The 19,813-nt window shown below is 50.2% G+C and overlaps 1 protein-coding gene across 5 annotated transcripts in view; it reads left to right on the top strand.

The window, feature by feature from the left end:
- The window catches only part of GPSM1 (G protein signaling modulator 1), a 141,919-nt gene that overhangs the window by 53,957 nt on the left and 68,149 nt on the right, over window positions 1-19,813 (top strand). For 4 of the 5 annotated variants that reach the window (XM_073314702.2, XM_073314703.2, XM_073314700.2 and 1 more), the window contains 4 exons: window positions 501-616; window positions 1,674-1,829; window positions 6,985-7,126; window positions 14,085-14,199. In XM_073314702.2, the coding sequence (XP_073170803.1) occupies window positions 501-616; window positions 1,674-1,829; window positions 6,985-7,126; window positions 14,085-14,199 (529 nt within the window). The remainder of the gene's footprint in view (window positions 1-500; window positions 617-1,673; window positions 1,830-6,984; window positions 7,127-14,084; window positions 14,200-19,813) is intronic. The other variant, XM_073314701.2, reaches the window with a different exon arrangement.

The raw sequence follows: 19,813 nt of genomic DNA, 5'->3' as shown, positions 1-19,813 counted from the left end.
CACCTGGCCAAATGGGGTGGGAAGGAGGGGGAGGGCTTGGGACCCTGCTCCAGGCTCAATGCAAAGCCGGGGGTGCGGCAGGGCAAACACGGGAGAAGAGAGGAGAGTGGGGCAGAACCAGATAAGGGTCGAGACATGGGCCCAGCTGGAGCAGTGCAGAACCAAGGAGGGAAGGCTGAAGAGCGGGGCTGGGGCTCAGTGAGACGCAGCCAGTTGATGAGGGGAATTCACTCTGCACCCACATACCTGAGCGACGCAACAGAACCCCTCCTGGGCATTACGGCGGAGTGATCAGCCGCGTCACTTCTCCAGCTGATTTGGGACCCCCCCCCGCCAGCTGACCACTTAATTACACGCCTATCTATGAGCCAGCAGGATTGCTCCCGGACTGACAGGCACACGCCTCACTGGGTCTGGGCCTTGGAGAGAGGACGTCAGTTGCCAGCAGTAGCACATGCTTCCCCAACACGTTCTCACACGCCTGCCTGTGTCACTTTCAGCGACTCGCCATCGCCAAGGAGTTTGGGGACAAAGCAGCCGAGAGGCGAGCGTACAGCAACCTGGGCAATGCACACATCTTCCTCGGCAGGTTTGACATCTCGGCTGAGTACTACAAGTAAGTGCCACGGCTGCTTGGGGAAAGCCAAGGCCGGGCTCTGGGCGCTCGGCCTTGGCAGAATGCTCAAGAGCAGCCAGGCTGAGCGAAGCTATTCCCCTGGTCTGTTGTAATGCATCCTGGGACTTCAGACTCATGACACAAGCACTAGGTATAAGCCACCCACAGGGAACGGGAGCTGGTTCGAGGGAGTCTCGGTCTTGTCTTTCTCCAGCTGGAGCTAGGCTCCCAATTGATATGTGTGTTACATTGCCCCCTGTTGGCCACTTCTGTAACTTGTACAGATCAAAGTTGGTGCGTGTTGTTGGCTTTCCCCAAATTTCTCCAAATTCTCAGATTCTCCAAAGCAGCGCTCTGCCGTGCTGGTGCTGGAAGAGCTGTACCCAAGGAGGCTACATCCCAAAAGAGCAGGGACTGCCTGCTGTGTAACAGGAGGCGTGACAAAGCCTCCAGCCTTTCTGCAGACCTCCACGTACCCAAACTTATCTCAATCGGTTCTGCTTGACAGAACCAGAAATTGGGTACCCCCCAATTTGCTTCCCTTTGTTTGCACTCACTGAAAAAACACACAAAACACCCTAGCTTCATCAGGCAGGAAAAAAAGGATTTGATACAACGGGTCTAAATTCACCCTGGTGTAAAGCACGGAAGCCAGTGGCTGCACAGGGTTGGGTTGGGAAGGTGGGGGCAGCCATCAGCAGGTCTTAGGGATGTCCACACTAGAGCTGGAGGGAAAATTTCCAGCTCGGTAGACATACCCGCGCTAGCTCCGACTGAGCAGTGCGTCACCCTGCACGTACCTTGGGTATTGGATGAGATCATACGTGGCGCTCTGCGGCTACACTGCTGTTTTTAGCTCACTCGCTCCGTCAAAGCTAGCACCGGGATGTCTACACGAGTTGGAATCCCACCTCCAGTGCTGACACACCCTTAGAATGTGGCATTCTTTGGCTTCAGATAAACTCCCTAAGGAATCTACCCTCAGCAGATCAGCATTTCTCCCTGACTTGCACGTGTGCTGTGCGTGAATGTGTCTGTCTCCATCTGTTTTTTGCAGGAAAACACTCCAACTCTCCAGACAGCTGAAAGACCAAGCAGTAGAAGCTCAGGCTTGCTACAGCCTCGGAAACACTTACACGTTGCTCCAAGACTACGAGCGAGCCATCGAGTACCATCTAAAGCACCTGCTGATAGCGCAGGAGCTGGGGGACAGGTGAGAGATTTGGGACCGCATCTGTGCCTTGTTAGTATAATGGCCTCAGCGGGGATAGAACCCAGCGTCTCTCACACTAAAAGCCTGAGCCTCTAGGGCTAAAGGACTAAGACCATTAGCTCTACAATAGTAGCAGACTCATAAACCTTTCCTATGGTCCAGCTCCTACAATGGAGTCAAAGCCCCACCCCCAGCTGTGTTAATGTGGGTGATATCAGCTCTCTGGTGAGAATTACTAAAGGTCTGTTGTGTTCAGCCCTCTATCCCAGCTGCTACTCCTGTTTATCCATGCAACCTCCTGGTGAGCACCCGCCGGGATGTAAAATAGCTTCTGCCTAAGGAGTAAAGTGAGCAGTGAATGAGCCCAAAAGCCCCACCGCTGTGTCCTGCTAGCAATGGAAGCTCTGAGAAGCTGCAATAAGATTCCACACTGATGTGACCAGAAATGGCATTTGGGGAAAAATGGTGTATTGCCCGGAATAGTTAGGGAAATGCATTTTACTCCATAGATAAATTATTACCAACTTGTTACTGCATCTACCTCCAGCCTTGTGTGAAGTTTTCCTGACTCCTGAGCTTTGCCATGCTGGGTCTCAAGTCTCTTGCAGGTCCTTAAGTGAATTTTCAGCCAGCTTGTTGAGGATCTCTGCAAATGACCCTCTTAAAACCTGAGCAAGATGGATATTCAGCTTCATACAGCGCAGAAGATTCAAGGGAAGGAACTGGCAAATGACTAGAAGAAATGAGCATTGCAAAATGGAGAAGGAAGTATCCAGCTGGGAGAGCATTTGAGTTGAATGATCTGCTGTGCCATTAAAGGGGGTGGTCAAAGCACCCAAAGAGTGGACAGTGCCTTGCTTTGTGGATGTCCAATTTGAGACACCCTCTAAGGGCCTGTTTTTCCTAGTTGCTGAGCACCCACACCCCAGATGAAGTCAATGGGCACTGCAGATGCTCCACCCCTTCTGAAAATCAGGCCCAAGATGTGCATCCAAAACCAGGCCCAGTTGAATATTTGGCTGTGTATAATGAGGGTTTTCACACAAGGGGTGGAGTAGTGAACTGGGAAATCAGGACTCATGGGTTCTATTCCTGGCTCTGTCACTGATTCACTAGGATACTTGAGAGAACCACTTCACCGTGCTATGCCTCCCTTTCCTCATCAATAAAATAGGGTTACAAATACCCACCCCACAGGGGTGTTGTGAGAATGGTCTACTCTTGTGGGGCATATGGAAAGAGCCGTTCCATAGAAGAATCATAGAAGATTAGGATTGGAAGAGACCTCAGGAGGTCATCTAGTCCAACCCCCTTCTCAAAGCAGGACCGCCACCAACTAAATCATCCCAGCCAAGGCTTTGTCAAGCCAGGCCTTAAAAACTTCTAAGGATGCAGATTCCACCAGTGCTTCACCACCCTCCTAGTGAAATAGTGTTTCCTAATATCCAACATAGACCCCCCTCACTGCAACATGAGACCATTGCTCCTTGTTCTGTCATCCGCCAACACTGAGAACAGCCGAGCTCCATCCTCTTTGGAGCCCCCCTTCAGATAGTTGAAGGCTGCTATCAAATTCCCCCTCACTCTTCTTTTCTGCAGACTAAACAAGCCCAGTTCCCTCAGCCTCTCCTCGTAAGTCATGTGCCCCAGCCCCCTGATCATTTTCGTTGCCCTCTGCTGGACTCTCCAATTTGTCCACATCCTTTCTGTAGTGGGGGGCCAAAAACTGGACGCAATACTCCAGATGCGGCCTCGCCAGTGCTGAATAGAGGGGAATAATCACTTCCCTTGATCTGCTGGCAATGCTCCTACTAACACAGCCCAATATGCTGTTAGCCTTCTTGGCAACAAGGGCACACTGCTGACTTATATCCAGCTTCTCATCCACTGTAATCCTGAGGTCCTTTTCTGCAGAACTGCTGCTTAGCCAGTAGGTCCCCAGATTCTTCCGTCCTAAGTGCAGGACTCTGCACTTGTCCTTGTTGAACCTCATCAGATTTCATTTGGCCCAATCCTCCAATTTGTTTAGGTCACTCTGGACCCTATCCCTACCCTCCAGCATATCTACCTCTCCCCGCCCCCCAGTTTAGTGTCATCTCTGAACTTGCTGAGGGTGCAATCCATCCCATCCTCCAGATCATTAATAAAGATGTTGAACAAAACTGGCCCCAGGACCAACCCCTGGCTGATACCGGCTGCCAACTAGACATTGAGCTGTTGATCACTACCCATTGAGCCCAACAATCTAGCCAGCTTTCTATCCCTCTTATAGTCCATTAATTCAATCCATACTTTTTTAACTTGCTGGCAAGAATATTGTGGGAGACAGTATCAAAAGCTTTGCTAAAGTCCAGATGTATCATATCCACAGAGCCAGTTATTTCATCATGACTTGCCCTTGGGGAATCCATGTTGACTTTTATAGTGTTGATTTTTAAGGTTCTTGATCACCTTCCTCTCCTCCAAGTGCTTCAAAATGGTTTCCCTGAGGACCTGCTCCATGATATTTCCAGGGACTGAGGTGAGGCTGACCGGTCTGTAGAATAGAATGGATGGAGTGAGCCAGGGACTGTTTCAGGGCAGAATCTGAATGAAAAGCCTCAGATGTTCAGTGTGAGAAGCCATAGTGTTGTGCTGGTGTCGCTTTAATGTGAAGTCTAATTAGTGAGCGTCCTCAGAGGGTACAACTGTCCCCCCAGGGGAGACCCGCTGTCACTGGGGTCATCTGACGGGGAGACCCTTCAGGCTGTGGGATGATCTCTGTGGAAGTGGTGGGATGCCATAGCTGGAGACAAGACCAAGCGCTTGAATGGGAAAGAACAGCTCTGCTCGGGCAGGGAGAGGAATGGGGGGCATGTCTTCAGGAGCTGCAGTCACCACCCGTGATCGCAGTGAAGCCATACGGTGGGTCATTTCCAGCTCTAACTTCTGAGAGTCCAGGAAAGCGAGACAGGATGAAGCGCTACAGAGCGGCACGAAGGAACAGCCTTGCTCTCCGAGGATGGACTAGGTGTGTTGAAATAGGCCTTCCTGTCTAATCAGCCTATGAAAAGACCACTCCCTGGCCCCATATAGAGCAATTTCCAAAGAGTCTTTGGGACACTCCAGTCCCCAGGGGCACTGGGTCTAAGAGCACTTGTTGTGCGGCAGCACCCTCTGGATGGAAGGAATAACCGCAAGCTTGTGCACGACTTCTATCGCCGACTGACTTTGCAGCTTTGTTCGATGGCTTTCAGCATCCCCACTATAAAAATCCTCCCAGCGCCCCTGCTAACACCTGCCACTAGATGGAGCATGGACATTAAAATGGAGCCAGCCTGCATATTTCTGTGCTTTTACTGTCTGATCAGAAACCCCATTGGGTGAGATGCTGGTTCCGATGGCTCCCTGGGAGATGGAGAGCGGTCTCTTTCCCAGCAGCCCCCTGGGAGTCCATCGGGCATTAAGGGGGCTGGTGAGCTTTGAGAGGGGATATTCTGCATTTAGGTTGATGCTAGTAGAAGCAGCGCAGAAGCAAAACTTAGGGAACAGGTTTTTATCAAACACACGCTGGACTTCCCATTCCTGTGTGGAGCTGGGAGCAGTCTTTAGGGGAGGCTGGTGAGTCGTAAAGATCTTCTGGCCCCCCTGGGAGCTGGCCCTGAGGAGTGGAGAGCATGGAGGGGTTGCTTCAAAGGAAATGCTTAAACATGGGAGTGGGGAGATGATGTTTAACCCTAAAAAGTGAGTCACAATCTCCTTAAAAAACCAAAAACCCACTGAAAATTAGAAACCCTCCAATAGCCCATTCCCCCTGTCGGTGTCTTCCTCATGAACAGATTTAGGGGGGCTCTGTAGGTCCCCCCGCCTGCACCCCTTGAGTAGCATGGGTTCCGCTCCGTGGTAGGTAATAGGCACCTGTCCTTTTACTACACATGCCATTGGGCTAGTTATGTGCTAGTGGGCAGCCTCTCTACCACTCCCCGGCTCAGTGCAGGGAGGCCTTCCCCTGCTGCTCTGACAGTCTGATGACCCTCCAGGCCTGGGGTAGAGCTCGCCTGCTTTCTCAGGTTCATGCCTGAAGTGGGGTGGACTGTGAAAAGCTGCACCCTGGGGGAGGAGGTGGTAACTGAGGTTATTGTCGGCTGCGGCAGTCTCTGTGTGTGGCCCATGGAGCCGCTCATTGAAAGGCCAGTGCCGTGTGCAGGTTGCATGTTGCTGTGTTTGATCCGTGCTACACTCCTGCTTATTCATCACTGGCCTGTGAGCAAATGGGGCGGCTCTTGGATGCCCTGTCACTGTTGCTGTGGGAACCTGTGTGCGAAGCGAAGGGGTTAATTGCCAGGGGGTAGCTGGGGTGAGTTCAGGGACAGCAGCCTGCTGAACATCTGGTTGTGTTTGGAAGATGAGGATGGGCACATGTGTGCTCTGCTGCACGGGGGACCCCCAGAGTGATTGCCAGTTTCCCACCCCTCTGCTCTCCAGGGGGGTGGGAGTGCTGTAGAGGCAGCTGCTCGCCCCAGGATGGGGGAGAGGAAACTGATTGATTTGGTGACGGGAGAGAAAAAATCAAGGTGGTTTTTGAGTGATTACAACCAGTCTTAGGAAAGAGGAATTCTCAAAAGGCCATTTTATCCACAAGGCACTGAAAATAAATCCCCCTCTTGCCTGTTGACCTTGCACGCAGTGGATCAGATCTCCCGCCAGCATAAATCAATGAAGCTCTATAGCAGTCAATGGGCTACACTGATTTACCCCACTGATTATCTGGCCCAGGTTTTTTAAAGTCTAGAGCCATTTTTTTCACCAGGGTCTCTGATTTCTCTGCTCGCGTCAGCTGTCCCAGCCGGTTGCCTTTACAAAAGGGGGGGGGTGCCCTCATTCTGCACAGCCAGCTTGCACGCGCGGCTTATAAGTGTGCAGCCCACTATTCGAGGTGCAGCGAGATGCCATGCAAATAGCTGCTCTGTAAGATACCGAGTGAAATCCCGACCCTATTGATATCAATGGGAGCTTTGCCATTGACTTCAATGGAACGAGGATTTCACTCATAGGCTTGATTATGTGTGCAAAAGTGGGCACAGACATCAACATGAAAACAGGGCCTTTGATGCTTCCAAGGAGCAGCCAGAAACATACAGGTTCTGAAATTGCTGTTTTTTGCTGTGTCTCACAGAACGCCTATGGATGATGATTTCCTGTTTTGCAGAGTGGGAGAAGGAAGAGCCTGCTGGAGTCTAGGAAATGCCTATATCTCTCTCGGGAACCATGACCAAGCCCTGCGCTTTGCAAGGAAACATCTTGAAATCTCCCAAGAGGTAAGATGAACTAGTCTGGATCAGGGTGAACCAGATCTCCCTGTTGGGAAGAAGGCCTGGATTATGCTAAGACACACTGAGGGAGTTCTTCTCCAGTCTTGAAAGCTTCCATCGTGTGTGGTGCTTGTTTTTTATGTGGTATCTTTGAGAATTGCAAATCTAGGCTGGAAAAATCTCATCATGGGAGACCCACTGACACCGGGGTTGCCTTTTAATTGTTGCTAACATAGTTACTGTACTTGGCTAACTCGGCCCTGGTTTGCAAATTGCTTTATTGGCATGGTTTTTGGGGTGTGTTTGCCAAGGCAAAAAGGAAAGGGTGGGCCCCACTTTCCAAGCTATTCTGCACTGGTGGGCTCCAGCTGGCATGGAGGAGCCTAAATACAACGTGTCAAACCACTTAGGAGAACACCCGCATTTGAGACCTGGGCTGTGTGACTTTGGCTGAACTCAGAGAGCATGTAGCTGACTCAGAGCCCAGTCCTGTTCTGTAGAGGATCAGGGGGTCTGAAAGAGATGGGTGATGGCTTTTCTCTTCAGATGCAATGTGAGGCCACATCTCTGGGTGAGCAGAAACATTGTTTTACTCAGGGCTGGCAGTTCCCTGCGGCACCATAAGGAACATGATTGAGAAAGGGGCAGGGAACGTTTCTGTGTAAAGATGGGAAAAAATAAGAGCCATCCCCCTTGTGACCCAGGGTGCCTGGGGTAGCCCTCACTGAAAATGCCAAGGTCAGGGCAGGCTGCAAAAGGGCAAGCAGATACTCCCAAAAATGGTGATTGACTGGTGGATGAGTTTAACTTCAGTGTTACAGACTGTACTTCTGATCCCCACACTGGTCATCAAGTTAAAAAAAAAAAAAATCTCACATTCTAGTTCTCTGGCTCCCAGTCAGCACCTAGGTCCAGTACAGTGAGAAGTTATTTGAAAAACTCTGCCCACTATACAAAATGTTCTTCTGAACCCCACATTGCCAGGTAAATATTAAGTTGGATCTTACCCAAAATCCCACACTGCCAGACAGTCCTTTAGTGCCTAAAACTAAAGGTGTATTATAAAGAAAGACAAGAAGAGAGTTGGTATATGATAAAGCACTCAGATACATACAGAGACTTCAAAGTTCATGTATCAGGTTCTTAGCAGTGTTGGTGAGTTTGCTGGCTTGAAAGTCCCTCTGGAACACATCCACGGCTTGGATGGGTCATTCAGTCCTTTGTTGGGAGCTTTGTTTGTAGAGAAGTTACTTCAGAGGTAAGAAGCAGGACTGAAGACAAAATGGAGCTGATGCAGCTGCCTTTTATAGTCTTTTTGCCACGTGGCTTGTACTTCCTGTGTCCCAAACATAAGCTTCACAATACATGGCATGGAAAAACCTTAGCGTTCTCTGTCCACAGGCATACCACATGCCTTGCTGACTCAATAGGTGTATCCCCTGGCTCCTTTCAATTGGTTCATTGTGCAGCTGATGACTCTTGATGGGCATTGAACAGGCTAGGCAGTGCTGATGCCAATCCGTCTGGGAGTGTCACCCAGAAACACAGCACAAGTTTTGAAAAACAGACAGTTTACATATCTATAACTTACAATACAAAAGTGATACAAACATATAAACAAGATGTTCATACTTGGCAAATTATAACATTTTCACAGATACCTCACATGGCATATTTGGTCAGATTCCTTGCAATTTTATAGTATTGGTGTCAACAGCATCATAAGTGTCTCCCGTATTCCCTACAGCGTCACACCCCTTGTGTGTCAGTGTTGTATTCTAGAACCAAACGGTTACCTTTCTCCTCCCAATCCTGGTTTTGCTCTCGCTTGGGTGCCTCTAGGTTCAGAGTGGAAGGGCCAGAATAGCCCCATGTGGCTCTTCTTACCATATTTCTGGCTTAGAAGTGCTGGGAGGCCCCCTCAGAAGCCAGTTCTCCTGAGCCTTCCACCCAGGTTTGCAGACAGAGGCTTGGCTGGGGCTGAGAAGCAAGTCAGGCCTTGGTCTGCGTTTTCAAACCGCAGCCAGACAAGCGTCACTCATCTTTTAAGGACAGCATTGGCACCTCTCGCCTCGAGTGGCTCAAACCGCTACCAAGGAAATGACTGACAAATATCCTCTGCAAGCCTAAAACTGTGAGCTGTTATTTTTATGTTTATATAAAGGTGCCTCTTGGGGCACAGATGACCGAAAGGGTCAGCACAAGAGAGTTGCTAATCCAGCGGTAGCCAAAGCAATCATATAATTACCCCAGAAAACACTTTCCTCTGTCCACAAACATTGGGCACGTTCAGACCCAGGGCGAACCCCGCAGAAGGCATCCGTGAAGTTTCACCCACTTTGCTCTAGATCTGAATGTGGCTCATAGCCTGAAGCCCAAGCCAGTTGGGTTTTTGACATGTTGCTTTTCCTATATATATTATCGAGCTAGCTACCTGAGTCCAAACCCCAGAGCCACATTTAAACGTGTTCAAACCTCGCTTATATTGATTTAGCTCAAATCAATACAAGTGAGGGCTAATCCAGTTTAAGCGTCTCCATTAGGGTTTTGCACTGGTGTAACTAGATCAGTTTTAAGCAATCTAACTATATGGATGCAACTTTTCTGATCTAGACAAAGCCAAAGGCTTTTCAGGTGGCTTAGAAATCTAGACAGTAAATGTGCTTTGTTGTTTACCCTTTGTAGCCTGATATGCGGAAATCAGCCATGGTACCTTTAAAGCTTTCCCCAGTTGATGAAATTGCCCTTTTGAAGCATTAATTGAAACCACCATTTATAAGTGCTTTGTACATTCTCCTGCCTCTATTAGCTTGGCTAAATCTTGGGGTAGGGCTAACACACCAGCCTAATTATACACTTAATTATACTTGTCAGCCATTCAGGAGAAACACTGTTCGTTGGCCCTGTTCATTTTAGAACAAATTGACTTTTCGGCTTTGGGTTGGAGTCTTCCAGCGTGCGGCTGATTACTCACAGCCAGATGGAGGTTCAGCTGTTGGCATTGCAGATGAATGGGGATGGGAGGACAGAAACAATAGCAGCCTTGACTGCTCCTGGGGGTGGCGGGGGGAAGCCTTTGAGGATTTACAATACTGTGTTCTTTGTGGGCTGATGGCTTTGATTACAGGGCAGTGTCAGAAGGGGTTTACTCATGGCAGGTGGCTAATAAACTCCCCCATGTTGCTAAATATGGAGTGGTGCTGAAAAATCATGTCCGTTTCAGGGATACGGGGGGGAGGGCATGTATTAATTTTTAGCATTCGTCTGCTCTTAGTGAGTGAAGAGCCAGATTAGGGACATAAATTGCTCCAAGATGACAGAGCAAGGGATGTAAATACAAGAAAAAATGTGGACCACGTCCCAACTTTTAGACCCTGCCCACCTTTCCATTTTTCCGTTCACAGCAAAGCGGCATCTCTGTTTTTGGAGATCCAGGGTTAGGTCAGAAATCTCTGTCCCCATATTCCCCCTTCAGGACCTATGTGTTTTGACAGGTGCCCACGAGCAGTCCACTGGCAGAATTTCTCTGTCGGATATTAATTCTTCCTTTAGGGTCATCCAAAACAAGTGGGAATCAGCTAAACATTTCGTAGAGTGTGTCTGGGACTTTAGGACCCAACCAGAACAGGATAAATTTTCTGGAGATCATCTCAACAGCAAATCTGGTGTAACCGGGAGAGGATTTCTGCCTAACTAGAAATGGTTTGATCTCGCTCCCTTTGACTGGGATTCAGTGCTTTGTCAAAGATAACATGGGGATTTATTACTTTGTTTTTAAGACTGCTCACACCATAGGGACTATCTCGAATGGCCACAAGATAAGCCACAGTGAGGCATTTATTAAGGAGCTGTGTTCTCTGGATGACCAAGATGTCGTTTCTAAAATACACTGCTGTTGGTAGAGAAATTAGAGGCTACTTTCAAATGACCTTTATGTGCTGGTGACTCCTGGCTAGTTAGTTCCCATATTTGCGGAAACCTGTTCGGATCCTGCACAGTCTGTTCCCAACTTTTAGACAGCTCATCTCTCTTGTTCTTCAGCACAGTGGAGTTGAGCTTTTTAAGGAGATATCAGCAGTTATAAAGTGACACACAAACACCCCCCCCAACCATCATTTTGCACTGCTGATGGATAAAATATTTTGGATTGACATGGGGTTCAGGGTACGATCCAGACCAATAACTGATGATGTCACCACTGGCCGTGCAACCCTGCATGCCTTACAAAGTTTTGCGGCTGTAGCTCCCATCCTGGGATGCTGGCAGCCAGCCTACACGCATGCCAGTCATACCTTGAGTGTCTGGGCATTAGTCTGAGGGGATGTCCAGTGGCAGCAGCAGAGTTCCGGTGGCCAGCCTTCCTCCGAGCCCAGGGGTGGGCAAACTTTTTGGCCCGAGGGCCACATCAGGGTGCAAAACTGCATGGAGGGCTGGGTAGGGAAGGTTGTACCCCGAAACAGCCTGGCCCCTGCCCCCTATCCACCCCTCCCACTTCCCACTCCCTGACTGCCCTCCTCAGAACCTCTGACCCATCCAACACCGCCCCTGCTCCTCATCCCCTAACCTCCTCCTCCCAGCATCCCCCGCCCATAACTGTCCCCCCGGGACCTCACCACCACCCCCTGACAAGCCCCCCGGGTCTCGCAGACCTATCCAACCCCTCTATCCACACCCCCGTCCCCTGACAGGCCCCCCGGGTCTCCCACGCCCTATCCAGCCCCCACTGTTACCCGACCCCTGACCGCCCTGCTCCAGAACCTCCACCCCATCCAACCGCCCCCTGCTCACTGTTCCCTGACTGCCCCCCCGGGACCACCTACCCAATCTCGCCGCCGGCCCCTTACTATGCCACTCAGAGCAGCAGGAGCTCGCAGCCCCACTGCCCTGACGGAGCCAGCCACGCTGCCCACGCAGCGGCGTAATTGCAGGGGAGGGGGAACAGGAGGGGAGGGTCCTCCCCAGTCAGAAGCTCAGAGGCCGGGTATGACGGTCCCGCGGACCAGATGTGGCTCGCGGGCCGTAGTTTGCCCACCTCTGTCCTAGCCGCTGGAGAAACTGATGTCAGTGTCTCCTTGCTCGTAGAAAATCCAAACTTCTCCAAAGTACACACTCTAGCTAATCTTTTTATAAGTAACTCAAAAGAAAGCATAACTCAGAGTAACTTCAGATAAGCTAAAAATTTCTCTAGCAACAGCAAAGAACTCATAATTTGTACTTATTGGAAAAGCAGCTCTAACAAGAAACTTACAAACACAGGCACCCAGACCAAGCTGAGCTATCTTTGTTAGTAACACTGCAGATGTGTAGATGTTTTTGTCTGCCTAAGCAAGGCCAAATTCTTTCTCTCTACATGGTGTGTCCTCACTTCCAGCTTATGGTGGCTAAGTGCATAAGATGGCTGCGGGGTGTGTCCCGTGCAGGTCTCTGGTAACCCTAGCAGCCTGTCCACAGCCCCTCAGTTCCACCGGTCTTGGTTATAACCAATCAGGTGATCCCAACACATTCCCAGTCCCAGATTTTCTCTGCATGGTCTCTTCAATGTCCAGCCCTCTCCTGGACTGCTCAGAGAAATAATGAGGTTTGTTTGTTCCTTTAAAGAGACAAAAGCACATCGCAGCTTATTAACTTAACTGGGGTAAATAACCCAGCACTGAGTTAGTCTGTAGTAAAAATAAAACAAATTTTATGAACCAGGCATAGGATAGGTGATGCCAAGTAAGGGGAATAAAGTTAGAAAGGGTTACAAGCAAATAAAAGAGAAAACATGCATCTAAAACTTAATCTAGCAAGGTACAGGCTTTATTCTGGATGGCTTTTCACACCAGTCACTCTCCTTCCCAGCCTTGGCTGACTTTCTCTCAGTCAGGACCTTCCATATAGAAGTACAAGGTTCTGGCTTCCTTTGTCTTCCTAGGTGCAAGTTCTTAGCCTAAGCAGGCTTCTCGCCTGTATTCAGGTACCAGAGACTTCATGTCCCCCTTCCTCCTCCCTCCCTCCCCCTGTGGTTAAGGGACCCATCTTTCTCAGCTTGCAAAAGCTCAGTTCCCTTGTGGTTGTCTAATGATAGAAGCCAAAGATTGCTTCTGTCCTTGCTTATATATTCCTAAATTCAGTGACTTGGTTTCAAGAGGCAGGATGGCCTCACACTGTTTCTCCCTTCTTGGGGGCTTCCCATCCCCTTATATGTAAATGGGGCTTCCATTGTTTTGATTCCACCATGCTTAATTTACCTAGGACACAGGTAAATAAGTACCCCACCCAGACAGGAGAGAAGCCAGCAGTTTCTCCCTGCTTGGCCACGGGCTTTAAAGCACAATATCATTAAGTATCCCTGTTTCCTCATATAGCGTTAATACAGGCATTTCACAAGGATGTTACTCACCAGCATGTCATTAACTTTCAGAAAAGACCTCTCTTGGGGCAGTTTGTCCTGGGATATTGCTAGGGAGAACATAAAACCCAAGGATCTGCTCCAGAATGGAATTCTTCTAGAGCATCCAACTCTGGTTTAGTACTGATCCAGGCGTATCCAAGCCCCACAGATGCACTGTCCATTCAGCTGCTAAGGCTTGCTCTACACTACAAAGTTAGAATGACATTATCTGCCTTGCACTGACCTGGTTATGCATGAGTCTACACTTAAATTTGTCCCCCACTGATGTAAATGCCCTGGTAAGGTGATGTAGTAACACCAGCTACCTGAGTGGCTTTGAGCCTGGTCGATGTCCTGAGGTTGATGCAGCGTGAGCGTAGACGCTGCTTTACTCATGTTGACCTTAACAGTCCTCCAGCATCTGTCCCACAACGCCTGACGCTGCTGGAGTGATGGCACACAGCGTAGCCGAGCTGTGTGCGTGATGCAACGTCGCCTGGGTCTGCCAGGGCTTTCTGAATCTGCACAGAGGACGCAGGCCCGTGGCACGTTGCCCTTTCAACAGCTCCCTTGCTGGTCTTGGCTTTGCAGATCGGGGATCGGAATGGTGAGCTGACGGCTCGAATGAACGTAGCCCAGCTGAAGTCAGCCCTTGGCGATGAGGATGGGGATGCAACCCGTCATTCCGCTGGCTACGAAGCGCAAGGTAAGTCTCAAGAACTGTAGTCTCTTTGGGTACGTCTACACTGCAGCTGGGAGCGTGGCTCTCCGCCCCAGCAGACAGACTCACACTAGTGCCACTTGAGCTAGTACCCTAAAAGTAGCAGTGTGGATATCGCGGCACTGACTAGCCGCCCAAGCCCGCCTGACCCCTTGGGGGAGGTCCAAGTTCAGGCGGCAAGTCCGAGTCACTGCTGATGCCGTAACATCCACCGTGCTTTTAGCACGCTAGCTGGAGAGGAGCTAGGGCAAGTCTGTCTACCCCGGCGGGGAGACTCACTCTCCGTTACATTGTACCTATACTCCCTTACTTCCCCACAGTGCCCTTTTCTTGAAATAAGGCAGGTTGGGGTTTCTGATCTCTTGCTCTGTTCACGTGTCTTTGGAGCTTCTAGTTTTCTTGCACATAGTTGGTTTAAAATGTAAAGCAAAATTAAAACAATAGGAGTCATAAGTGTTGCTGTTGGTCCTCTAAGTCTGGTATCCAGCCTCTGGCAATAGTCAGTATTTCTGGATAAGGTGAAAGCCTCCCCAACAATGCATCTAGACACAAGCAATGGGGAAAGGCCCTGGCCCTTGCAGTGATTGTCTTGCATCCAGAAGTTTGTGGGAGCCGCCTCTTAAGTGGAAAGTTTTTTTTGCAGTATTTGACTGTCTGGCCTCCTGCAGCAGTGAGTTCCGCAGGTTGTGACTACCCTCCGTGTGAAGAGGCATTTCCTCAGACTCATTCTGAGCTGACCAGCTGAAAGCAAAACGCTGCTCATCACCATTGTCTTTGTTGTTGCTAAGTGCTGACAGCGCTCTTGGTGCTTTATAAACATATGGATAGACATATGTCCCTGCCTGCTGGGGTCTGAAGGACACCTGACTCAGACAGAACAGTTCAGACGCAGTACATCAGATGACTGCAAAAACCGGAGGTGATGCAGAGATCTCTGTTTATGTGGTTGCTGAGAGATGGGAACCTGGGAGAAGTGCGGGCTTCCTGGAGGAGGAGGGAGATTGTTTGGCGCACGTGAAGAGGGAGGTATTTCCAGGTGTCAAGAGCAACGCAGGAGAAGGTGCGAAAGCCGGAGCGGGAGAAGGATGCAAAGAGGATGGTGCGAGTGCTATAGGGCATGGCTGCATTAAATGTTCCATAGATGGAGGGAGGCCCAAGACAATTGTTGGGAACAAAGGGGGTTTTGTTGTTTGTCACCAGGAAAAGACTGGGGCCTGATTCTCCCCTTCCTTGCCTCTTGCGGAATCGTTTTCCACTGTGCCACATGGGCGGGAAGTCGTGCCAGTGGTGTGAGTGTGTGCAGAGTCCGGATTTGGCGCCATGCTCTGCACAGGTGTGTACATGAGCCAAGGTGCAGGGTAGTGGAGAACTGGGCTCCAGGGAGCAGAGAGATGCAGATTAACAGCATCGCTATGAATTCTGAACGAAATCTTCTTGTGACGGGCAACGAACCGTCTACTTCCTCTCCGGCAACACTCTGCTGAGCTCCCGACGCGCCCTCTGACTGCTCTGGGTGACCGAGCAAGTTTCCAAAGGGTGGTCACTGTTTGTTTGGCTGTCTGGCCACTCGTGGGCGCCTGGGAAAGGAGCCTCCAACAAGCCCTTGCATTGACCTGCAGTGAGTGACATGCTTCAACATTTCAGGGCCTCACTCATCCCTGAAAGCCGTACAGGCATTTCCCTGTTTCCCAAGAGAAAAGGTGAGATGTTGCATGACTTTGTTGCAGGGGACAAAAGGGCTTTGATTTCACCTCCGGCCCAGGATGTAACCAAGCAGAGCCCTGCACATCCCTTGCTGATTTGGGGGTGGGGCAGATCGAGGGAGGAGAGGTGTGTGTAGAAAGGCAATTCCATTTCACGGAGGATTTTGATGTTTCAAATTTGCTTTCATTCCAATTAGGAATATAAACAGAAAAATTTAAAATTCTCTGTAAAAGGGGAAGCCCTGGGGTCTGAGATCATGGACCTGGAAATGACTCCGGGGCACACTCTGCCTGGCTGCTTGGCCTGTGGCCACAGGACCTGGAAGTCCCTGCCCCTGGGACTGCAGACTCTGGAATCCTGGCTTCCCTGTAGCCTGGCAGGTGGGTTGCTGAAAGCCAGACAGAGGAACTGGCAGGACACCGGGCAGGTTTTGAAAGCCTGCCTGGCTTTCCTGAGACTTTATCAAAATCAAACGGTCTCTGTGGAAGGTTTTGGTTTCGACGAACTGGGAAATGCAGATGAAAACCTGTTTCGTGCGACTTGTTCTAACCAGCTCTCGTCACCTCTGCTTCGGGGTTTCTATTCTTTGGAAGTGGGGCAGACGCAACTTAGCACGCTGGCAACGGGCTGTCTGACCCCCCCGCCCCGGCCTGTGTTCATAGCCAGATTCTGTATCTCACCGTTTCACCGTTCCCAGGCCCCTGTGGGTGAGGGGGAAAACGCTGCATATCACCAAACGGTGCCCTGCAATTCTTGGCTGGAAGGATGACGCTTGCAGTGTGCATGTTTTTGGAGAGCACAATGAAAACGGGCCCTCTGCATGCCAAAAACTAGTGTCAAAGTACCCCCAGAATAATTTATATCTAGCGATGCTGAATACATGGCATCTCTTACACCAATATCCTTCATGCATCAAACAGACCTTGTTTCTCCCCATACATGCAGTAACGTCTGGGGGCGGGGCTGTTGGTTAATTAAATATGACCTCATAAGGGCTGACACTTTTCTCTCGCGTTGATTATTTTGTTATTTGCAACAGATTGAAAGAGGATCGCACAGCGGTGTGAGTGTGTTTCTTAAATGAAATTAGCCATCACTGTTTGCGTAGGGTGTTGATTTTGAAGGTGGAGCCTGGAGCTGAAATACCAGATGCCTTTCCAGAGGATTCACAGCACCCGAGCTGCAAACGCTTTCGTCCAGGCTCAGGCCCTGTGCTGCACGGGAGCGGAGCTGAGCGTGCTCAAAGCTAGTTTGGAATGCTGCAGCCGTACCAACCAGGCCATTGGCCTCATTTTGCAAAGCCGTCCTTTCACGTCTCTGTTCGTCAATTAATTAGCTCGTGTCCTCCGTTGTTTGCAGCACCTCATTAGAAGCTTCCTCCCTTTGGCAGATGTTTTTGTTTTGAATGGAGGTGGGAATTAACCTAGAAGTTTGAATTTGCTTCCTAGTTTTTTGGTTCCACGACAGAGTTGAATGTGGCTGAAAAGAGCCTGTGTGCCCATCTGAGACACAATGTTTAGCCTCACAGCAGACCCAGCAGGGCAAGATGCCCCCATGTGGCATGGCCAAGTTGCCTCAGTCCTGACCTAGTCTGTCTTCTAGTGCGATGGCGCTGGGTGTGTTTGATAATCCCAGCTGGTGGGCAGGCAGCCAGCTGTGACGGCTCCCACTGTATAACAGGGCTTGTCTATGTGGGGAAATTGACAGGCAGAACTGCACAGTGGCTGCTGGTTATTTGGAATCCCGATAAAGACCACTTTCGGTCATTAGCGACGCTTGCCCAAGATCCCGTCCCACTCGCTTTAACGTTAATGGGATTTGGATACTGGCAGCTGCCATGCAGCTTATTGGTAACCATTTGACATGCCAGTAGCTCCTGCTTCCCGTGGCAAGCCCTGGCCACAGGCAGGTTTGCAGGGCTGCAGCCAGGGAAGGAAGTGCTGTGATGTGCTGAGCCTGGTGCCAGGACAGAGTGCAGCCAGGAGAGGGCAAGGAGAGGACCCATGCAACCCCCTGAAACCCCAGGACTCCCCTCCCCACTGCCACCTTCCTTGCCCACAGCCTTCCCTGCAGCGCTGGATGCCAGCCAGGGCTCCCCTGTTATGTCCTGTGCAGGCAGCGGGTCCCCATGGGGCCGCCCCACGCTGCTGTCTCAGGCACGGGCCTTTGGCTTACTGGAAACTTTTGGATAATAGCAGCATCTTGCTAGCAACCGAGAGGTTGCTAATAAGCTGCACTAGTATAATCACACTGTGGCTCTGCCAGCCTAGCTCCCTGGGCCGACGGCTGTTCTGGAATAAGAGCGACCTCTTTTTTCCATGTTGCATTGGAAGCAGTTTAAGCAATGTGGGGGGAAAAAGTCACTTTATTCCAAAATTGCGTCCACATGGAGAGATGTATAATTAGAGCTCTGGAGTTCAGCTGATCCGTTTCCCCATCTAGACAGGATGATCGGAGCTGGGGCCTCAGGTACTTAGTGCTGTTCACTCCTCCTCCCTCCAGACCTGCCTCCCTGATACGACTCCCCCACATGCTGGTTCCCAAGTGAACGCAGGACTGGAGCTGAGCTGAGCCTGGAGGAAGACTGCGCTTCCCACCAGGGAGAGGCAGATTGGGTGGCTTGCTCCCCCTCCCAGCATCCAGAAACTGTCCCACACCCTGGCACCATTCCCCTAGCTCCCCAGTCCTCAAGGTCTCAAACCCCTGGAGATCGGCCAGTGCTGGAAGGGTTAAGCCTTTTGCAGGGCTAAAGAGAGAGGGGGAAGGGGAAGGTTGATAACTGAAACTAATATGCAAGGGAGTGAACTCGGGAGGGGCAGCAAATCTTAGGCCCATCAACCTTGCCATTGTCCCCTCCAAGCCCAAGGCTGGTGTTGTGCCGGGTTAGCATCCAAAGCCGGATTTCATTTTCCCCTTTAATCTGAGCGCGTTTAGGACTGACTGAAAGCCATGCCGGTCTACGTGCCTAATTATCAGAGAACGGGAGAGTGGCTGCGTTAATCAGACGGCACTGTTTGTTTGAGGCTTTTATAGGTTATAATGACCTCATTCATCAGCGGTGTCACGGATCGGGTTTCCAGGGTCAGGTTTGTTCCAAAGAGAAGGACAAAATGTTCTTTAAAAAAAAAAAAACTAAAAAAAAACCACTTAATAAAAAAGTGACAGACTGAGGGGAGCGCGGGAGTGAGGGGGAATGAAAGGTGGGCCAGTGGCAAAGATCGGAGCTTTCCTTAACGAACTATGGCCTGCCAAGGAGGGACTTCACCGCACTTCTCGGGCATGTCCGAGAGGGGAGGTAAATACGGTCCTTTCTTTCAGTGACATGGCAATTTATGAAGCCTGGCTTCTTGCCCTCTTTTACCAGAAGCTGGGTGCGGTGTGACTGCGGGGTGGGGCTTACGGGTTTTCCAGGATGCTGAAGATTATCTGGCTACAGTTTACTGATACAGACCCATTTCTACTGTGGGGGGGAAAAAGCCAGCATTTTTTCACCTGAGTTGGAAAATCTGGTATTGGTCCAATGTCTCTTCTCCCCCCAGCTCCCGCTCACGGGACAGCATTGACCCATTAGCCTAATCTTTATTTTCCTGCTCGCTGCAGCTTTCCTGATTGGATACAGCATTCTTCTTCATCTCCTGTTAAAGCAGAAATTGTAGCTTCCCTAGAGGTTGTGTTTAAAAAGCTGCCACGTTCTACCCCAGATGTAGCTGCATTTCGGCAGTGGATGAAATGATCACCTAACCTAGGCCTGAGTTAGGACTTTCAGTGAAGCCCCAAACCAGATGAATTTTGACAACCCACCCCTGGGTTTTTCCTTTGCTGCAGAGGTTTTGCAGAGCTGTATTCTTCTGTGGAATAGATGCATATTTGTCTTTGTAGCTCTCTGTGTATCTGC

The sequence above is a fragment of the Lepidochelys kempii genome, chromosome 16, assembly GCF_965140285.1.
Source record: "Lepidochelys kempii isolate rLepKem1 chromosome 16, rLepKem1.hap1, whole genome shotgun sequence".
Lineage (NCBI taxonomy): Eukaryota > Metazoa > Chordata > Testudines > Cheloniidae > Lepidochelys > Lepidochelys kempii.
Note: the sequence above shows the minus strand (reverse complement) of the source record. Positions and strands in the feature narration are given on the sequence as shown.